The sequence below is a fragment of the Clinocottus analis genome, unplaced genomic scaffold (genome assembly GCF_023055335.1).
Source record: "Clinocottus analis isolate CAN_PGR_092001 unplaced genomic scaffold, fCliAna1.0.p SCAF_18, whole genome shotgun sequence".
Taxonomy (NCBI): domain Eukaryota; kingdom Metazoa; phylum Chordata; class Actinopteri; order Perciformes; family Cottidae; genus Clinocottus; species Clinocottus analis.
In genome coordinates, this window is record NW_027175909.1 from 2,736,446 (window position 1) to 2,755,357 (window position 18,912).

General features: G+C 43.2%; 1 protein-coding gene across 5 annotated transcripts in view; it reads left to right on the forward strand.

Annotated features, from left to right (window-relative positions):
* slc12a7b (solute carrier family 12 member 7b) overlaps window positions 1–16,147 on the forward strand; it is a 62,127-nt gene extending 45,980 nt beyond the window's left edge. For 3 of the 5 annotated variants that reach the window (XM_068581277.1, XM_068581279.1, XM_068581280.1), the window contains exons 8-25: window positions 37–248; window positions 1,129–1,296; window positions 1,380–1,478; window positions 1,802–1,859; window positions 2,560–2,734; window positions 2,830–2,948; window positions 3,088–3,186; window positions 3,692–3,811; window positions 4,393–4,497; window positions 5,541–5,709; window positions 5,996–6,191; window positions 6,361–6,530; window positions 6,779–6,910; window positions 7,326–7,433; window positions 9,941–10,116; window positions 12,301–12,315; window positions 13,033–13,166; window positions 13,719–16,147. In XM_068581277.1, coding sequence (XP_068437378.1) covers window positions 37–248; window positions 1,129–1,296; window positions 1,380–1,478; window positions 1,802–1,859; window positions 2,560–2,734; window positions 2,830–2,948; window positions 3,088–3,186; window positions 3,692–3,811; window positions 4,393–4,497; window positions 5,541–5,709; window positions 5,996–6,191; window positions 6,361–6,530; window positions 6,779–6,910; window positions 7,326–7,433; window positions 9,941–10,116; window positions 12,301–12,315; window positions 13,033–13,166; window positions 13,719–13,810 — 2,347 coding nt within the window. In that variant the 3' untranslated portion in view covers window positions 13,811–16,147. Of the gene's footprint in view, window positions 1–36; window positions 249–1,128; window positions 1,297–1,379; window positions 1,479–1,801; window positions 1,860–2,559; window positions 2,735–2,829; window positions 2,949–3,087; window positions 3,187–3,691; window positions 3,812–4,392; window positions 4,498–5,540; window positions 5,710–5,995; window positions 6,192–6,360; window positions 6,531–6,778; window positions 6,911–7,325; window positions 7,434–7,764; window positions 7,882–9,940; window positions 10,117–12,300; window positions 12,316–13,032; window positions 13,167–13,718 lie in introns of all 5 variants that reach the window. The other 2 variants (XM_068581281.1, XM_068581278.1) reach the window with 2 other exon arrangements.
* Window positions 16,148–18,912: the final 2,765 nt, after the last annotated feature.

Genomic DNA, 18,912 nt, shown 5'->3' on the forward strand with positions numbered 1-18,912 from the left:
CGTGTGGTTTTTAAAATGTCCCACTCCTTCACACAGGGTTTGCATGTTGGGGAATCGCACTCTGCAGAACCACAACTTTGACAGTTGTCTCAAGACAGAGATCATTAACAACGTGACGGTCACTACTAAGCTGTGGAAGCTGTTCTGCAACGGGCCTGAGCTCAACGCCACCTGCAACGACTACTTTCTCCTCAATAATGTGACCAAGGTGCAAGGCATCCCTGGACTGAGGAGCGGAGTCATTTCAGGTTGGAACACATGGTTTCTTCTGGATGTTTTAGTAGAAGGGTGCAAAAGTGGCACAAAAAAAGCCCCTTGAAGCTTTTTACTCTCAAAATCCTTTAAACGTTCCCCAATGCACAGTAACTGTCCAAGTTAACCAGAATGAATTTTTGTCTCACTCAATCTCATCCACCTATCATAAGATACCAGCAAAATTATAATGAAAAAGATAAATGTAGTGGCTTGGATGATGTTTGTTAAATACTGTCAACAGGAGTCTCCTGTGTCAAATGTGGGCAGGTGCGGACTAATTTCATAATATTACTATACACTCTCTGCTTTCTCATTTGCTTTTACTATTTATTTTGTATTTAGGTTCTCCCCAGTATCTCTCAAATGGCTCTTCTTTAACCATATCGTCATCCAAAATGTATTTTTTTTTTTTCAAATCCGTTTTTACTTTTTGGCTATTTCGGAGTTTGCACCGCTACTCTTACTACAGGAATTATAAACTGTGATCAGTTTGCTGCTCCCCTACTTTTACTACCAAAGCTAAATTGGCACACGGATCATTCACGTGCTCTAAAATTACAGACGCTGATATTGGATTAATGCAGGATCTGATGTTATCAGTTTTATTCAAGTATTTAATGTGTGCATTTATTCGTCCTTTTTGTGCATGCCTATTCATTCTGTTTAAATCCAGCCTTTCTGCACAGTTACAGATAAAGACCAGGCTACACTTATATCATCATTATATCATAACTCTTTGTACAATTAGATTGCAGTGGCGTTATTTATTTCAACCCCACTGTTCCACTGTACTAAGGCTATCATGGCACAAGCATGGCCATAGTAATTGTATCTTCAACTAGTTGCTTAACTGCTGCCTCCTGTCTCCTGTAGAAAACATGTGGTCAATGTATGGCCCTCTGGGTAAGTTGGTAGATGACAAGAAGCTGGAATCGGTGGAGGGAGGTGACCCCACCCAGGACAAGTACTTGCCCTACGTTTTCAACGATATCACCACCTTCTTCACGCTGATGGTTGGCATCTACTTTCCATCCGTCACTGGTAAGACTACAACACATTATGTGTTCGAATTTGACAAGTTTTGTTTCATTTCTTAAGAGTTTTTGTTGTGGCCTCCTCTTAAGGTATCATGGCTGGTTCAAACCGGTCAGGTGACTTACGGGATGCCCAGAAGTCCATCCCCATCGGGACCATATTGGCCATTGCCACAACCTCCTTCATCTGTATCCTTTACCTTTTTCGTGAAACTATAATCAGAAAGTCTTGTCAAAACTGTAAGTTTAAAAATGTTCTTCTAGCTTAACCAGCTGGGCCTTAAAGTGCTTCGTATGGAGCTTGTGAATCACAACTTTCAGTCAACTTTTACAGTCACCAGAAATAGCTGCCCGGTTAATAGGTGGTTGGCAGGAGTGCCCTTAGAACAAGATTCAAAGCCGCTCAAGGCCTAACACAACAGAGCTGGTACCACCTGTACAATTGTGTGTAGAATGGATAACTTTACAGCAGCCCATGGGTTAAGTGTACTCTCCTGAACAGTGCTTTCCAGACGTGACGTGCGTGGTTCTGTTTGGTGCCTGCATTGAGGGAGTTCTTCTTCGAGACAAGTAAGAGAATATGGATAAAATGTAAACTGGTCTAGTTTAAAAAAAGTGTTGTCCCCATTAGTCAGACACAGAAGCATGGGAATATAGTCCTCTTTTCACAATGCAAGTTTCTATTTGTGACCAGTTTTCTGAGATTGAGGTGAATAGGGGTGAACAGGGTTGGGGCTGAGAACCACTGACCAGCTGGGTAGATTGTAAAGTTTTCACAGATTGACTAAAGCACGGTTGCTACGGTTCTTTTTAAGGGATTTGATGACAATGACAAAAAGAAAGCATAACATCAGTGTTATCCGTTGTAAGACAGAAAACACAAGTTTAATTGTTCTCATCATACACAATGTCTTTTTATCACTATTTGAAAATATTATTTATGCAAAGTAATTTAATTTCCTCATCAACTCATCTTGATTAAGCTGAGTTGTACATTTGTTTATTTTTGAAGACACAGCACGGTCTACATGTTTTTAAGACGAGGCATTTATTGATTTGAAATGTATAATTGATGTTATAAAACATCAAAGTTGTTAAAACCCTTTTTAGTGATGTAAAACATGCTCTTATGCACATGCTCCCACAATACTTGCTACTAAGTTACATTCCCTATTGATTTAAATATTTACATTGGAATTGTTGAAAAATAAATCACTTTAAAAGGAAACAGAAGATCCAATTAGTGCAAATGTTTGTTTTTGCATTGCAGGTTTGGTGACGCAGTGAAGGGGAACCTTGTGATAGGCACGCTATCATGGCCCTCACCTTGGGTTATTGTAATTGGGTCATTCTTCTCCTGCTGCGGAGCGGGGTTACAAAGTTTGACCGGCGCCCCCCGCCTGCTGCAGGCCATCGCACGAGACGGCATCGTACCGTTCCTGCAGGTCAGACGCACACAGTCAACACAGATGCACTCAAAGCCGTCCCCGGCCTCATGTGTTTTTAGCTTTAATTTCAAACTCAACCGTGTGTGTTTTAGGTGTTTGGTCATGGGAAAGCTAATGGAGAACCCACCTGGGCTCTGCTATTGACCGCTGGTATCTGTGAGATTGGTATCCTCATCGCCTCCCTGGATGCCGTGGCTCCAATCCTCTCCATGTCAGTATCTGTTTACATAGACGCATTACATCCTCTCCTTATATCAAGCGAGAGCAGCAGGAAAAAGTCTTATGATCTATTTGTACAGTTGGTCATAGAGTGGAGATTTAGATGATGAGTGAATGTCTTGATCCCACAGGTTTTTCCTCATGTGCTACTTGTTTGTCAACCTGGCCTGTGCACTTCAGACCCTGCTGCGGACGCCCAACTGGAGGCCACGCTTCAAATACTACCACTGGTGGGTGATAAATTACTCAGGATATACTTAATCACTCTCCACATTTACTTTATCATGGTTAAAATAAGAGAAAACTATTGAATTATTTAAATTTGTAATCATTATCAAAGTTATTATTTATTCAAAGTCACTGAGGTTAATCTGAGGCTGTCAGAATTTTTTAAAGGTATATTATATAACTTTCAGCATTATGTCTAAAAGAAATGAGGCTTGTGTTTTTTATTGTTTTATTATGTACTTGCATTATCCTAAATGATTCAAACCCCAAAAATGTGTGATTTTAATCAAGGTAACTGTTCGGAAAAGGACATACTGTGTGTGTAACCTGTCAGGGACCTACTGCTGAGACGACCGAGACTTTCCTCATGAAGTTTGCTCAGTGGGGTTTGTGGTTCTGTACTGAGATCACTTTGGCACTACAGGACCACCTAGCTGTGCATTTTAATCTGGTTTGCTTTTTTCTGTAACTGTGGTTACTAGAGTTGTAAACTGTTTTCTTTTGCAGGGCTCTGTCCTTCCTGGGAATGAGCTTGTGTCTTGCTCTCATGTTCATCTGCTCCTGGTATTATGCTATTGTGGCCATGGCCATCGCTACCTGCATCTACAAATACATTGAATACAGAGGGTAAGAATTGTTTGAAAATTATTTTTGTGATTTACGTTACACTCGTGATTGTGAGACTTCAAATATGATTTAAAAAAAATAGGCTGGGAAACTGCACACACATTGTATACTGAATATCAATTTAGATATTATGAATGTCAAAGACATCTTGACATTTATTACTATGACTACACTTTTACCAGGCAAGATATACAGCTTTAAATTCATAATTTACCTAAGCTACTTTGGAGCTGGAGAAAATATAGATTTAACAAGATTCTCTTTCATTCTTAAATTATCCAAGAATAATATATTTTCTCTCAGCCAGTTTGATCCTTCAGAATAAGATATTTCAATCATAAAATGTAATTTAATAGAATTATATTTCATGTTACTTTAAACCCTGCTGAGCTCAACAAAAAGGTACTTGCTTTATATTCTCACATATCCAAAGCATTTTGAATAAAACAGCACACAATACGTCATTAAAACAGTGTTCAACCGTTGAAATACACCCACTGGTTTTGTTTTAACATTCAGTGTGTGTTGACATGTTGTTGCTTCTTGTTCATAATTCTTGGTTCATCATGTGTTTTCTGCAGGGCAGAGAAGGAGTGGGGAGACGGCATCCGTGGCCTGTCGCTCAATGCAGCACGCTACGCCCTCATTCGCCTCGAGGAGGCTCCACCGCACACTAAGAACTGGAGGTGTGTGTCTCGTGTGTGTCTCGTGTGTGTCTCGTGTGTGTCTTTGTGCCTGCTAAATTGTGAGGACCGAAACAAGTTTTTTAACTAACAGAGGGAAGGCATTTTTGGATTGTTTGAAGGCTAAGACTTGGTATTAATAAGGGTTAGGTTGATCTCTCATGACAGATATCTGCATATGAAGCGAGAATCTGCCGGCAATGGGATAAGAATTTGGTATCGGAAGCATTTTGGTTTGGCCAAAATGCTGTCTGGGAACTTGCCAGCTATCCTCTGACAATAATGATAACTTTTAAATTGGTTATTATCAACTTGTAAACTGCTTACTTGTGTAACAGTCCGGTCGTACACGCCATCTCATAACTCAATTTCAAATATTGCGTCTCAAATTGCGCATCAAACTGTAAACCATAACCGGCACAAGGAGAAGAAAATCTTTACCTGGCTATCTGCTGGCTCCACCGCTGCAACCAGAAATATTGTTTGTTGTCGCCAGAGGTTCAAACACTGTCAGACCAATAGCTAATTGGTTCTGAGATTGTTGTTAGCTTAAACGGTTGGGGTTTGACATTTAGCGATGGATAAACTGAGCGTAAGGTCTGGGGAATGCATTGTCAGCGAAGGTCCTCACAAAGATAGATGTGTGTGTGTGTGTGTGTGTCACAGTTGACACAGTGCCACCTGTCACCGTTGCGGTGGACAAAAGAGAGACAGAAATAGACACAGGGTGAATTTAAGTAATCTCTTGGTCCTAATCTGACAGAGGAGGTTGATGAGTCTTTATACTCTACTGAAGTAGCTGACCTTGCAGACTGCCTGTCCAAAACACCAAACCAGTTTCATCTTCTTGGCACGCTCAGTGTGTATTGTTAGGGATGGGATGTTGATTCTGACAGTTGATTCTCATTGAAGGTTACTGTGCTATCAGTTGCCCCTCTTGTGTCAAAGGTCTCCCTGCAAAGTTAGAAGTAATGCACTTTTCACAGCATTAAACTATGACAGATAAATCTGACTTTCCTTTTCTCTCTATCTCTCTCTGTCTCCAGGCCTCAGGTGCTGGTGCTCCTGAATCTTGACTCGGATCAAGCAGTAAAACACCCCCGCCTGCTGTCCCTCACCACTCAGCTGAAGGCAGGCAAAGGCCTCACCATCGTTGGCAATGTTTTGGAGGGGACCTATCTCACCAAAGATGCAGAGGCCAGAAAGGCTGAGCAGGTATGTTGGAGATGTGTACATCAGCATGCATAAGCAGAAGAAACTGCAGGTGAATTTTGCCACCTACTGGCCAAACTGCGTAGGTCTTTTTTAATTTTATGCAACTGATTAGACTATGTTCTCAAAAGCATTTTTAATCAGTAGACTAATTTTCCTGCAGAGACTGAAATTCCAGATTACAAAGACTGCTGTATTCATGGGCCTTGTCTTTATGACTAGTCTTGAATGGATACTAATGAGGGCTGAATGGTAATTGTTTTCTGTTTTCCGGTCTTTATCTGTCCAGAACATCAAGTCTGCTATGTCAGAAGAGCGAACAAAGGGTTTCTGTCACGTCGTGGTATCGTCAAACCTCCGAGACGGCGTCTCCCACCTCATCCAGTCCGCGGGGCTGGGAGGCATGAAGCACAACACGATCCTCATGGCCTGGCCCGGCACCTGGAGGCAGGCCAACGACCCGCAGTCGTGGAAGAACTTCATAGGTACTGAGCTGACTGTTCAAAAATAAATTGGAATACATATGTAGCAAGGGAAACGCATGAATCAGATGAGTATTGTGGACAGAAAATTCCATCCAAAGTGATTCAGAAAATGCATGGGAAGTAAGGATGATACATCTTGCATTGTATCTCTCTCCGTCTGTCCATCCAGAGACGGTGCGGGAGTCCACAGCAGCCCACCACGCCTTGCTCGTGGCTAAGAATGTGGACAGCTTCCCCACCAACCTGGATCGCTTAGGGGAGGGCACCATCGACGTGTGGTGGGTGGTTCACGATGGAGGCATGCTGATGCTGCTCCCCTTCCTGCTGCGACAGCACAAGGTCGGTGCATATCTCTGATATACCCTCGACACCCACAAGTCATTGTTGCATGTTTTTCGTTCCTGTACGCTTGTGCAGAATCCTTCTCACTTCATTTGAGAATTATCTCCTTGACACGTTCTGCCCTCCTCCTCCTCCTCCTCTCGGTCCTGCTTTATCTCACTAATCTATTCCCCCCCTCGGGACTGACGGTCTTGCTTTTCCCGGTCGGCTTTCTTCCATAACAACGCTGTCTTTCGGTCGTCCAGGTGTGGAGGAAGTGTAAGATGCGCATCTTCACTGTAGCCCAGATGGACGATAACAGCATCCAAATGAAGAAGGATCTCCAGATGTTCCTCTACCACCTGCGACTAAATGCAGAAGTGGAAGTGGTGGAAATGGTGAGACTTTGCGTGAAAGAATAGCACACTGCATTGCATCCTGCAACGGTAATGATGCATCACCATATTAGAATGTAGCCCAAAGTCCTGAATCTCAAAAACAAGAAACTGTTTTTCTCAATTGGCTTTGTTTTGTATCAGTACTACAGAACCTCTGTTTTACTCTTATAGGAAAATTGTCTTTTAGTCAAATGTACTCGCGGCAGTCTATGCACCTATGGGTGTGTAGGTCTTAAAAATTAGATGTGGTCAGGTGCATATTTGATGCATTGCTATCTTTAGGCAGCAGGGGGCGATTGTACCATTGACCATCAAAAACCTGGTCTAAAGTCAATGACGCAGTATTCCTGCAATTTAAAGGGCTCATTGTGTCTGTGTGTGTGCGCACACTTTGTTTCTGTCCTCTTCTGCGCAGCACGATAACGACATCTCGGCCTTCACCTATGAGAAGACGCTGGTGATGGAGCAAAGGTCTCAGATGCTGAAACAGATGCAGCTCTCCAGGACTGAGAGGGAGAGAGAGGTAACGCAGTCCTGCACTCACGGTCACTTTGTCTGCAGATGAATTCTAGTTCAACACAGGCAAATTAGATGAGATACTAATAACATCAGATCATGAACATCTTCAAGCACATGGCATTTATTGTTACTAAATTTTGTTTGCAAGTGTAATCATCACATCAAAGTTGCTTCGATATCTCACGGATCAGATTCTATAGTATGTAATTTCCTTTAATAACCACGTAGTTGAATCGAACAGTGTTGTAGTAGATCTGGCCTACCACTGCGTTACATGACAATTGGCCCCCTCTCCTTGTTCACCTGCCATCGCCTCTCTGGGCAACGCCGCTCAGATTCAGAGTATCACTGACGAGTCACGTAACTCGATCCGGAGGAAGAACCCGGGCGCCGCCCCGAGCACGACCCGCAGCCGGCCGTCCTCCATGACGGAGGACAATCAGGAGGACGAGGTAGCCGATGTTGTCAACCCATTTGTCCCTCGCTGTTAGATATGCAAACCCGTCTTCACAAAGCTGGATCTTTGGCTGCAGTCATCACTTGTCTTTTGACTGCTGGAATGACTTTCATCATCATCATGGTTTTAAAAATCTGGACTTAAATTTGACTCCCAATATTAAGCAGAAAAATGGATCATGTCACATACTCTGGTATGATGCACAGTATGATAAATCCACAGATTTGAAGGAAGCATGAAGGAGTAGTAATAGTGCTGCGCGCCATAGGAAATTGATTTCAAGTCTGACTGTGGGTGCAATTATTAAGTGATATAAAGACTGGGCTTTGAAATGTAACCCATGGTGTAGTAATCGGTGAATTGTGTTTCTTTTCTTTTTTTTTTAAATTCAAAAAGATGTTATTCGCGGAAAAGCTTTTTTCTAGCACCATTAAAATGTGTGGAACTAGAAGCAGAGGTTTTCCTCTGGATAATCCATTGTGTTTTTTCGGCCATCTGTGGTCTTATCCGTAGCGTCAGCTCATGTGCATACCATATACTAGCTCTAGTTCAAGGTACTTAGATGAGGAGTTACTGTGTTACATCACAGCTTAAGCTGCTTTCCTGTGGCTCCAGTTAGGCTAAAACCAGTTGGTCTGCGTAGAAAAGGGACCAGTATGACATCCCGGTCAGCCCAGGACTACAAGTCAGTCATTGTAAAGTCTAAAATGAGTCATAAGGCCGCTAACAAAACAAGCCTACGATTAAAGAAAGCAAAGCTGGTTCACGACTACAGATAGCGCCCACCTTGTACATTGGATGATTCAGGTCCAGTCTCTGCCCTGACAGTAACGCCACTAACTGTTTAGTCACTGAGAACTGCTTTGTGAACACCAGCCCATTGCACCTTGAAACTGCCGCCCCATCTACCGTATAACCCCACCTCATCCCCACCCACTCAACAAGCGTGAGTGGACAGTATTGTCTCAGAAACCTCAACATAGTGCTTTTATTATGATGGAGCATTACAGCATCACATGGCTACTATCCAAACTGTAGACCAGGAGTGATTCATACTCATTATTCTGACTTGACAATACTGTATTCTCATTTTAGCTTCATCCCAGTCATCTCCCACCCCTCCTGCCTGCCTCCCACCTTTACCGCTGTCATAGCAGGATAATGTTTCCAGAAACTTATCACGCATCCTTCCAAAACAAGACTGTGCATGTTGTTTACCACATCCAAAACAGACTATTCTAATCGACGAGGCCTATGTAGGTTACGTAGTCAGCTTGCTGTTTTACCAGCGCTGCCTGTGTTTTATCAAGGCATTTATCAAACATAAACTGGTACCAAGGAGCACAGCGGCCATAATTCTTATCTTAATGATGGCAGATAATAATAATAGCACTGCCATTTATTGTCTTTGGCTGTGGTTATATAACTGTTGAGATCAAGAGCAGAAGCAATAAGAGTTGTTGTCAAATGTAATGAAACCAGATTACACTTTATTCTAATAATGTAGTAAATCCCACTCTGCTGTGCTGTTTTATCCCTGCACTACAGGCTGTGTTAGGGTCCACACTTTAAGTAATGTGTAATCGTCTTTGGAAGGCCGGAATCTGATTTTAATGCTAGGTCATACTTTACCACCTCGACTGATTCACTTTCACCACCACTTCTCTATTCTTGTCAGTCACCCATGAATGTTGTCTTTCAACCCTTGTTGGGACCTTCAGTGTAGATCGTAGTCCATGTCTTTTGTTGTAATCAGGTTTGTATTATTGTCCAGCAGGGTTTCACCCAACTTGTAGAAGGAAATTTCTTCCTTTATCCTTTTTTTTTCTCTCTCTCTCTGACCAATAAGTTCTTTTTTTATTTAATTCACCTCTATTTTTGTCGTCTATTTCCCTTAGTTCTTTTGTCTTTCTGTTATTATCTTGGACTTTCTCCCTGTCATCCTCTCATTTATCATTCACCTCCTGTCTTCTCGAGTTTAACCTCGTCCCTCCCCTGGAGCATCTCCCTGGTCAAACTCCATATCCTCACCCTTCCCTCTCCCTCCACTCCAGGCCCAGCTCATCCACGACAGAAACACTGCCTCTCACACCACGATAAACGACAAGGCCGAGGCCGGGCCCGACCGGGTGCACATGACTTGGACCAAGGACAAGCTCTTCATGGAGCGTAACCGCAACCGCGAGTGCAACGCCAACGTGGCTGTGCGCGACCTGTTCAACATGAAACCGTAAGTACACGTTGTGTTTGAACACCAGGCTATCATCTGTCCTTTGTAGCTTGGGGGGTTAAAAAAGGGGTGAAAGTAGATGTTTTTCCTTGTAGATGTGTAGCTCTAAGGAGCCTACTGTTTATGTTGCTGACAAATACTGTAAAAGTGGTACAACACCTGGTGTTGTGGCATGGGCCTGGTGAGAGACATTTGCACCATTTTGAACAAGAGTTGAAACTTCAAAATAGAACAAGTATTGGAAGGGTCTGACGAGTAAACGCGTAGAGCACTGGAAGGTGGTGGTAGTGGTAATAGTGACATGGGTGAATTGGGACAACCTTCTGCATGGCGTGTGCGTTCAGGCTGCATTTGGTGCGCGCGTGAACTTCCAGCCACTTCAGTCCTCGTGCATGGCCAGACCACGCAGATCACATGCACACCGTGTTGCTGTTTGGACTAACACATCCCCATACTGTCCACACCATAGACTGTGTATAGAGATGGACTATCAGCATCCTCACAAGTCTGAAGTCTGCCGTATCCTCCCGCTGCACAAAGACGAAGCAATGAATATTCTCGATTACGGGTAGGAATGGGTATGGTTGTTTTTTTTCCAATACCGGTGCTAAACCGCTACTTTTAAAACGTTACCGTTGCCTGAACCAACACTTTTTTTCATTGTCAAGGCAATTTTTTCTACAGCTTCAAACTAATTTAACTTCAAACTATATATATTTTTAAAAAACGGACACAAGCATCAGGTGGCTTTAATAAGAACTAGGTGTGCAACAAAACTCCACTCAGAAACTGTTGGACTCTACAAATGCTGCTGCTTTACTGGACAACATGTCATCATTATTATAAATACTGGGAGAGCTTTGTTCCAACAAGCCGAGGACGGTGAGCAAAAGCTTCTGCACTCATGTTTCCCCAGCGATCACTCTGTGAACGCGCTAAGTGTGTGTGCGCTGGTAGCCCCGCCCCCTTGAGCCCCGCTGCATGCAGCAACATGAGTAGGAGCAGAGCAGTGACTGCGCTCTGATCCTCGCTATTTTAATAAAGTATCGATACTAAAAATATGCAAAATCCTATCATTTTAACATACGGGTACCGCACGACCTTTTTAGTATCAGTATACCATTGCAGAGTAGTGTAAAAAAAAGGATTTAAATCGGCTCAGGCACCAAAATCTGCGTTGTGTTTCGGTCCGGTAGGTACCACACGTCTTGGAACCGGTGACATATTAGTACCGGTTCTTGGTACCCAACCCTACTTACGGGGTTTTGCGCCAGTGATGCAATTTTGAGCCTCACTTGTGATCGGGTTGTGGAGCTGCAGGTTTCAGGTTCCGCCCATACACCTGCCCGAACCAATTGTGAGACGTGAGCACGCCTTCAGCAAGTTAGTGTTAGCCACTTAGCTGCTGTACATTAGCATCACGTGGCTCTTTGGCTGCAATACCTATTTGTATGAATGTATAATCAAATTAAAATGTTATATTTCACAAAAGATTTGTGTTTCGCGAAATGTTGTGTGTGTCTGCTGACACTGATATGAACATACAAAGTCCAGACAGTGCTTGCTAGCCTTACTGTCAGTGGAAAAGTTGCTGAGCTAGCAAACTCAGACCAAAGTCTGTATATTACGAGCTTTCTAAACAGACGTTCATATAAAGATCTTTATATAAAGACAGACAATCATCGTTGTGGAAAGTTAGTCTCTCCTTTAAACGCTACATATCATTCCTGAGCCTCTAACTTTCCTCTGAGTTTTCAACCCCTTCTTAAAACTAAACTAAACTTTGTAGAAAAAAAAGGACTTCTGAGTTATACTGCAGCCAGCCACTCGGGGTAAACAAAGCTTTGGGCTTCACTTTTGGGGGAAGCCGTCATATTGTCCCTCTTTCTATACAGTCTGTGGTCAATACTGTCAGTGTGTGGGCTTCATCAGGTGTGTCACCAGTCCACTCACATTGGCTTCTAATGTTTTCATTCCACTGAGTCACCGTAAAGCACATTGTCTCACAGGATGTGAAGGAATTACTTTTTAAACTTCACTTCCTTTGGGTTTTTCGGTGAGTCACCTTTGGGCAACAGTACGAGCCGTTTGGGACAGTCAGAAGCATGCGTTGTGGTGAAGCGAGCAAATGTAGGAAGCATCTAAGCCTATTTCTATTGTTTTGTCCCATTTTTCTCCTTCTAGAGAGTGGGAGAGTCTGTAAGTTGCTTTTTTTTTGCTCTAGGCTGTTTGTGTGTGCCTCTGTTGTGGCTGTGGCTTTTTGTTCAGTGTCCTCCAGCTCATATGCTCGCATCTGTGGGTGGTTTTGTGTGTCTGCATCCATGTTGTGTTCTAATATGCATGGACTTCCTGTTCAAACTGTTTGTATGCATGAGCAACTTTGTGCTTTCCATTTTTCTTTTTTCAAAGTGAATAGTAAATACCAAAAATATATATTTCCATTTGGTCTTGACATGAAAATCGTAATGTTTTTTTCGTCCGTAGAAAGGAAAGCAGAATGTTGTGAAATAATCTAGTTCATGATAAATGGCTTGTGTCTGTCTCTGTCATGTGCTTTCATTGCTTTTGCTCTCACATCATGGAGGTGACAATAAAGAGGCAACATTTAAAGAGGACCTGTTTTTTACATTGTTAACTATTAATAAACAGGATGCTGTTAGTTACTACAGCATGTACAGTACAATTGCTATATTATGACACACTAAACAATAAAACACGTTATCTGGCTTAAGGTGCGATACTGCATGTTCCTTTTGTCTGAAAATGCTGCCGCTTTATTTGTAATAAAGTCCCTCAACCATGCCTTGTTTTTAGCATTTGAATTCATAATTCTTGACCTTTTTTTTATTTTTAGAACTGTATAAAAAAGTGACTAGACGTTTTCTGGCCTTTCTCACTGTGATCGTGTCAAACTAGGAACCAGTCAAATGTTCGCCGGATGCACACGGCGGTCAAGCTGAACGAGGTGGTGGTCAACAAGTCGCAGGGAGCTCAACTGGTTCTGCTGAATATGCCCGGACCGCCCAGGAACAGAGGAGGAGACGAGAACTGTATCCTTCAAACAGCTAAGAACAGAAGTTGCCCAAGTTTTCACTTGCCTTTTTACTACTTTTATTTATAGTCCCAGCCAAATGAACTGCTCATAACCTTTGTCGTAACCCGCTGCCATTTGTCCTCACAAGTTCCCGATCGGTACTTGGCACTTTCAACTCTCAACAGAGATGAGGAGGAAGTGAGATGGCTCTCTCCTCAGCTACTTCCATTATTAGCTCAGGATAAAACCGATTTGTTTAACACTTTCTCGATCGGGCTATATTTACTAGCCCGATTTACTAGCCCGAGCCGAGTGGAAAAGACTAAAGAGTCAGACATTTCTGTTAGATATTTCCAATCTAAAAAAAGGTGAATACTGGACTGACATTCATCAGGTGGGCATAAACACAACTCCAATCCGAGGCTAATTTTGCTCACTTACTGCTGGATGTATTTAATAAGGCAACTGTTATCAAACAGGTGTACTACTTTATCATAAAAGGTGATGCCATACAGTTGTGAGTGAAATTACGACCGTGTGTTTTGTTTCTTGACCGCTGTCTTCTCAGACATGGAGTTCCTGGAGGTTCTCCTCGAGGGTCTGAACCGGGTCCTCATGGTTCGAGGCGGCGGCCGCGAAGTCATCACCATCTACTCTTAAAAAAACAAAAAAACTCTCATACCCAATCCTGCACACATGGGCTGTTGCCATGGTCACCGGGCATTTTTGTGGAGGAAGCCTAATTTTTGTTTTTTATGAAGGGGGGGGGTTGGAAGCCGGGACCACTCGTGTTTGAAGGACCCCAGGATGAAGGACTGGTTGAGTGTGTGTGTGTGTCCACACTGGGCCACAGACCCCCCCCTCGCCCCCGCAGAAGGAGAATAGAGCATAGAGACACTTTAACATTGTTCTTTTAACGCTAAAGAAGCCCTCGTTATGTTACATTTTTGTGTTCTTTCCCTTTGTTGTCTGTGTCGTCACGTTCCCGCAAGGAAGGGAACGTGTGTGTGCCGTTATGACGTGAACTTCTTGTGTCGCATTCTGGGAGGTGCACAGAGGGGACAAGTTCCAGAGAGGTTTTGTAGACTGGATATATTTAATACTGGATCAGATACAGTTTGGTGACCTGCATGTTCTGCATCACCGTTTCTGCTCAATGCTGTCATTTAAAATGACTTTTTAACAGCAGGCGTTGACGGACGTCGCAGAACAAGGGTGTAGTTCAGAGGCCGTTCCTTTAGCAGCGTTTGTAGTCGTAGTGTCCTGCGGCCGTGATTTCGTGAACGACCGGCTAGGGAGGACGTGCACCACATGTTGGATCACCTTCTGCTTCATATATGTGGTACTGAAACGTGTTCAACATCGCCGACCCTCGAAGAACACTTTTGTTTTAATAGGGAAAACAGCCATAGCTAATACTCTCGGACCTTTTGTCAGCTTTCTAGAATGACATAATAAATGCACATGTATACATATTTATGGTGACTGAAGTAGAGCTCAGTTGGGAGATTATTTTTAATTCCCAGAGCTGTTCGACAGCGTGCAGTAGCTTAATGAAACAGCAGATTGTAGGACGCAGAGTGTAAAACGTATAAGCACAAACTGACTCGTGCATCGCAGCAACTCATCCCATATCGCCGTAGTAACCGCACTGTTGACTTTGCACAACGCGTTCCTCAGCACTTAGTTCATGGTGTGCTCTCGGTCCGGTTCTGTCACCTGCAGCGACACCTCCTACCGGTCAACACGACACTCTACTAAGATAACACGAGCCAGATGGCAACGAATGAGCTCAAGGGAAAAGGATGCAGACAGCAGGTGATTCGTACTGTTTCAGGCTCGTGTTTCATTGTTGTTTTTATAATAAGTTACCAAACCAAACTCCTCCAGGCTTTGAGTACTAAGCAGAGTACATTCATTGTAACGAGCATGTGTAGGAGAAAAAGTGCCAAAATGACTCAGAAAGAAACTGTGGAAGTATCACTGAGACATCTTAGAGCATCTTGGACGGCAACAGCTGGTTTTTACATTGACTATCTTAAAAAATGAAAAGTATACTATAACACTATAATTATCTTTTTATGATACAGCTTATCCCACCTAGAATGCTAAAAAAAATAGCAAATGAATAATTGAGCAAGCGCACCAGGGAGATTTCAGACCTTCTGTACTTATGAACTGCACGAAGACAAACAAGTTAAACCCTTTGTCTCGTGCACCTCCACAGTTTCTTTTTTTCAAATTAGCTGCAGTATTTTGTAAAGCAGAAAGCCGTGTTCTCCTGCACGTCTTCGCGGGGGGGAAAACAAGAACTTCTGATCGTCAGCTCGGCAACATCCGTGTTGTTGTTGTGTTTTGTTCCGTTGTTGATGTGCGCCTGTGTAACTATTTAGTTCTCCAGTAGTGTTTGTTACTGTTACTTTAAGTGTTCATTATTTTTTTCCTTTGGAAGGGGGCAGACGGAGTGTGTGAGGAGGTTGGCGGATGTCGAGTTTTATGTGTTTTGTTTCGACCCTTCAGAAACGCACCGTATCACAGGACTGACCCTCTCAGGAAACAGTGGCACCCTAGACTGAAAGTACCCATGAAATGGTCTCTTAAGAGCGAACCCTGTATGAAGTTGAAACGTTGCAGCTTGTTCAGTTTCATATTTTAGCTGCCAAAGATTTAAAAAGTCTGCATCAGTAAAACTTGAAATTGTCTAGTTTTTAGGAAGTTTAAAACATTGGAGGTCGTAAAGATAAATTATTAAAGAATGTTTTTTTGTTTTTAATCTGGTTCCTGAGCTGAATAGCAGCAACTGTGCGTCAAGAGAACATGAAACACACAAAACTCTAAACGGACCACGCTAAAACGATGTACTAAGTTTTCTGGGAGGTGAAGATGATTTTCAGCAGTTTGTGTATTTCACAGCTCTAATGTTTGAGGTGACTGGACAATGTTATCTACCTCAAGGTGTCACTGAGGCTGAAGACATAATAAAGAAAAAGAAACATGTTCAATCGCATCTCTCTTTCAGAACTGATGACAGTTGTGAAAGAAAAGTGTGTGTGTGTGTGTGTATGTCTGTGTGTGCGTGTGCGTGCGGGAGATTTTTAGAGCGATTTTCAGAGCTTTTCCACCTCCACACACTTAATAGACAAAGCTAATTACCTTTTCAGTGCTTCGGTGCTGGAGAATGTGTGTGGAAGTCACTTGTGGGTGCACATATATAGAGGAAGTTAGCCCTGTAAATTGTATTTGTGCCTCTGAGTAATTATTAAAAGTGCTGATAATAACGCAAAACCTGTTTGAGTGCTACTTCTACACACACACTGATTTTAATATTCATGAGATGACGGTGGCATTCAAGGCTACTGGCCTCAGTGCGTACTAACGGGACTAGTGTTTGTTTGGAGGGCCGGTTGAGACCCCTGACGGCGTCTTGCACTGGGGCCCATGTAGTCATCCAGGTCCATGTGAAAGAGGTTCAGAATAAATAAACTGTAGATAAAATTATAATAAAGTTTATATGAAAATATAGCCATATAATCTGCTAAAATCTGCTATAATCTGCAAGCCGCTTAGATTTGTGTCTGACTTGCTCTGACGTCATGCACACGTGTTCAACGGTACTCTCACGAGAACAAGGCCACCATCCATTTTGGAGCTGGGCGCTGCAGCAGCTCTCCACAGACTGCCTGGCCCAGTGCATGATGGGAAACGCGTGGCTGTCGCCACATCAGAGAGCTGATTGGTTCTTAGATCTGACAGCAAACACCACTTGTAAAAATTCCTTATTTTATGTGTAGTTGTAATACTTAACGCTTGATTGTTGACTATTTGTCTCATGTTTAATCAAAAACATATTTTGTGTGGTTGATAGTACAAAATTGTATTTATATAACACACACATCAAAACTAGTCTAAAGAGTGGAACTAACAGGAAGTTGTTTTTTTTCTGTGACTTCCTGTTCATACTTTGAAGGCAGCCGAAAATTGTCCGACTTGATCGCAGTTTTTCGTCAACGCCTGCCGCCAGCGGCTGCTGCTCGTCTTGATCCCAGACGAGGAGCAGCTCTAACAAACAAGCCTATTACATCGAATACGCAGTTTAATCACTGATTAAAGAAATAAATAAGTGATGTACAATTTAGTCACTGAGCGCCCTAAAAAAGACTTCCGGAGGGGCTGTTCTCATCTTGCCCCAGAGCGCCTTCCCGTGTCTCTGTTCTCGTCAGAGCTCTGTCTCATTCACACCTCGCGTGATCTCGTCCGAGACTCAACCCTAACAAGATCAAATCTCTCCTCCAAGACCCATTTGAGAGAAGAACTTTAGTGAAGAAACTCCAGGTGAAACAACTGGTTCCAGATCAGCCGCCTGAACAAAGCATGAAAGGAAAGCCGCACATGCGCAGCTGTACCGACTGGTACTCAGGAAGGCTTAGCTAGCTGGATGCAGTCATGCTAATGCTGTATTTTGCTTCCCATGCTTTTAAGTTATGATAAATGAGAACAAGTGTAAAGAAAAACCGTCCTCTACTTCAGCATGAACATATACGGCAGTAAAGAACGCTGCTTCTGCTTGTGCTACATCGATGCTAACGCAACTGCTGACACCGTCGCTACTGCGCGTATGGAGGGACTGAGCACCGTTCTCCCACAAGGACAAACGAACAAACAAGCAAACGTATCGCCCGAGCTTACAACGCAGCTGCAGTCAACGCTCTTTACGTGCATCAGCTGAGCCGCAGCGTGCAGCACGCGTCCCCAAATGTGGACATGCTATTCAACCAGCTGCAGAAGAGGAACATTGACCCTGTCTTCATTAAAGGACTTGTCCAGAGGTGTGTGTGTGCTTTTAATGCAAACTTGTAGTAAGCAAATATCATTATCGTTTTTGTACACAGCTCTTATGTTGGTTTTGGGATGTGCAGGGCTATCTGTCGGAGGGGTAAGGGTGTGTGTGTCTGTGTGCACCCACACACACCCACAACGACCCTGCAGGTGCATCAGATAGTTGTCCCTGATTTTGATGCTGAATACTTTGAATATTTCAGCTGTTATTAGGATAGGACTCAAACGGTCCGCATTAACTCATCATTTAAAAATAAAAAGTAATTTAATTAGTTTAATTAACATTTAACATGTGAAGAGTGGCCACGAGGCGATGTAGATAATTATTAACGGGTCACAAGCAAAAGAAGATTGACCAGTAGATCCATGGTACTATAATATACTGCGAGTGCAAGAGGAGCGTTGTCTTGTATTCTTGAGGATGAACCATCTCTGTCCACCAGAGGGCGGTGTCGCCTTCCCTTGAAACTGGCTTCAAGCTGCAGACAGACGTCAATGTTCATCTTTGAGTCAGATCCAGCAGGAGCACATCTTCTGTCAGATGAAGGCCAGAGCGATGGCTCCAAATGCTTGTGTGTGTATAAACACACACACACACACACACACAATTAAGAAGCGTAGACGTAGAAACACTTCAGCCGTAACGTTGCCGTCAGCGGGTTTGCATTCAACGACGCGCAGGAAGAAGTATTGACTCATTCCCAAAGCCATAATTCTGTCACTTTAGGAGGAAGTGACGTATAGCCGACTGCAACAACATGCTGAACCTGATACCACATAACAGTGTCCGCAAAGCTGCTTCCTGCTTTGACTTGAGCAGTGAGAGCCACACATTCGGCCCCCTCCAAAAAAATGTCTCTGACAGGAGCCCCCTTGGGCACTCGCCCTTGGCTGACCTTTGACCTTCTGCAGCCGTTTAGCACTTT